The sequence below is a fragment of the Sminthopsis crassicaudata genome, chromosome 1, assembly GCF_048593235.1.
Source record: "Sminthopsis crassicaudata isolate SCR6 chromosome 1, ASM4859323v1, whole genome shotgun sequence".
Lineage (NCBI taxonomy): Eukaryota > Metazoa > Chordata > Mammalia > Dasyuromorphia > Dasyuridae > Sminthopsis > Sminthopsis crassicaudata.
Genome location: NC_133617.1, coordinates 134,693,318 through 134,695,065, shown reverse-complemented (window position 1 = coordinate 134,695,065; position 1,748 = coordinate 134,693,318). Strand labels below are relative to the sequence as shown.

At 53.8% G+C, this 1,748-nt stretch overlaps 1 protein-coding gene across 2 annotated transcripts in view; it reads left to right on the top strand.

The window, feature by feature from the left end:
- The first annotated feature begins 434 nt into the window (after positions 1 to 434).
- Positions 435 to 1,748, top strand: part of ZFPM2 (zinc finger protein, FOG family member 2) — a 541,649-nt gene continuing 540,335 nt past the window's right edge. Inside the window, exon 1 of one of the 2 annotated variants that reach the window (XM_074267155.1) lies at positions 435 to 1,115. In XM_074267155.1, the coding sequence (XP_074123256.1) occupies positions 1,076 to 1,115 (40 nt within the window). In that variant the 5' untranslated portion in view covers positions 435 to 1,075. The remainder of the gene's footprint in view (positions 1,116 to 1,748) is intronic. The other variant, XM_074267148.1, reaches the window with a different exon arrangement.

Genomic DNA, 1,748 nt, shown 5'->3' with positions numbered 1-1,748 from the left:
CATCTCTTTGTATCCCAGTATCTAGGTACGGACAGAAGAAGGGGTGTTGGAGAGAGCCAGGAGGAGGCTGTTTGAAAGAAGTTTCTTAGGGGGGAGGACGAAGAGGAAAAAAAAGAAGCATGGGTGAAAAGGACAGTGATTGCACCATCCCAAGATGTGATGCCCGCAACCTATGGCCCATCGCCCCATAAAAGTCCTCAGACCCCCAGCTCCACTCTTCCCCTTCCTCCTCCCCCCCCCTCCACACCCTTCTCCTCAGCGTCCCATCCCACCCCTCCTGGCCCAAACTGGGGTCTGCATTTTGCATCCGGACTGGCTTCGGACGCAGCCAATCCTCCTTTGGCTGATGGAAAACTCTCCCCTCCCCACGGCCTCGGCGAGCCCCTCCCCTCCTGCTCCTCGGCCACCTCCCGCAGTCAGGCAGAGTGGATCGCAGCCCCGAGAGCTGCGGCGGCGGCGGCGGCGGCGGCAGCAGCAGCAGCGGCGGCGACAGCATCTGCACAGCAAAGCCTGGGAGAGAGAGGGGGAGAGAGAGAGCGGGCGCGCTCCTCCCTCTCTCTCCCTCCCTCCCTCCCTCCCTTCTTCTTTCTCTCTCTCTCTCTTTTTCCCCTTCTTTTTCTCTCTTCCCTCCCTCCCTCCTTCCTTCTCTCTTCTTTTCTTTCTTTCTTTCTTTTTTTCTCTCTTTCTCTTCTCTCTTCCTGTCCCTTCGCTTACTCATCCTCCCTCTCTTCTCTTCTTTCCCATCTCTCTGTCTTCCTGTCTGTCTGCCTGCCCCTCTTCCCCTCCCCACCGTCCCCCGTCTCTGCTTGTCATATACTCTTCCCTCGGCTGACGCTCCTTGGCTGCTTCGGCACCTCTGCAAGTCGATCAGTTCATCTGGGAACCCAGCCCATTGATCTCTTGTCCCTTCTCGAGCACCTGGAACCAGGCGGCAGCAGAAGACCACGGTGCGGGCCGTGGCAGCTGCCGGGGCAGCGGCGTCCGCAGCCCAGTAGCAACAGCAGCGGCGGTGGCGGCGGCGGCCACGGCAGCAGCAGCAGCAGCAACGACAGAGGCGGCCGCAGCAGCAGCAGCAATGTCCCGAAGGAAGCAGAGCAAACCTAGGCAGATCAAACGTAAGTTTGAGTGCTGGACTTTGAGTTTCTTGTAATTTCGGGCACCGAGGGTGGGAAGATAATAAAGGTAATTGGAGAAAAATTAGCTCACTCTACGGACTAAATTGTCAAACTTTGTTCAGTCTACTGAGCGGTGAGAGATAGGACAGACAGACAAACAGACAAACAAGCAGGCAGGAAGGCAGTCAGAGAGGGAGCAAGAGCGCCCGCGGGGAAAGAGGAAAGAGAACAGGATAGGACAAGCTAGACTTCTTGAGAACAGCTTTCTCCCCTTTTCCTTGATTTACGTTTGGGCCCCTGCGGACCTCTAGTTGAACAGTTTTGAAGACTGCCAAACTTATGTGTGTATTTGTACTATTATTTTCTTTGTCTCTTTCAGAAACTGCTTAATAAATCAAACGATAAAGGTAAACAAGTTTCAGAATAGCTGGAAGAGAAATTAACTCTAGCGAAGCAACTTTGTGAAAGGTAGCAAGAAAAAGGGGGGAAAGGGAAGAGATGTGTCCGTTCACTTATCCTGAGTAGATCCAGAGGGTATCTGAAGCGAAACAAAGCGAAACAAAAAGTACAGTATGTGCAAAAGTTATCTTCTCCCCGGCTTCCAAACACACCGGGGATGAAATCTGAGGAAAA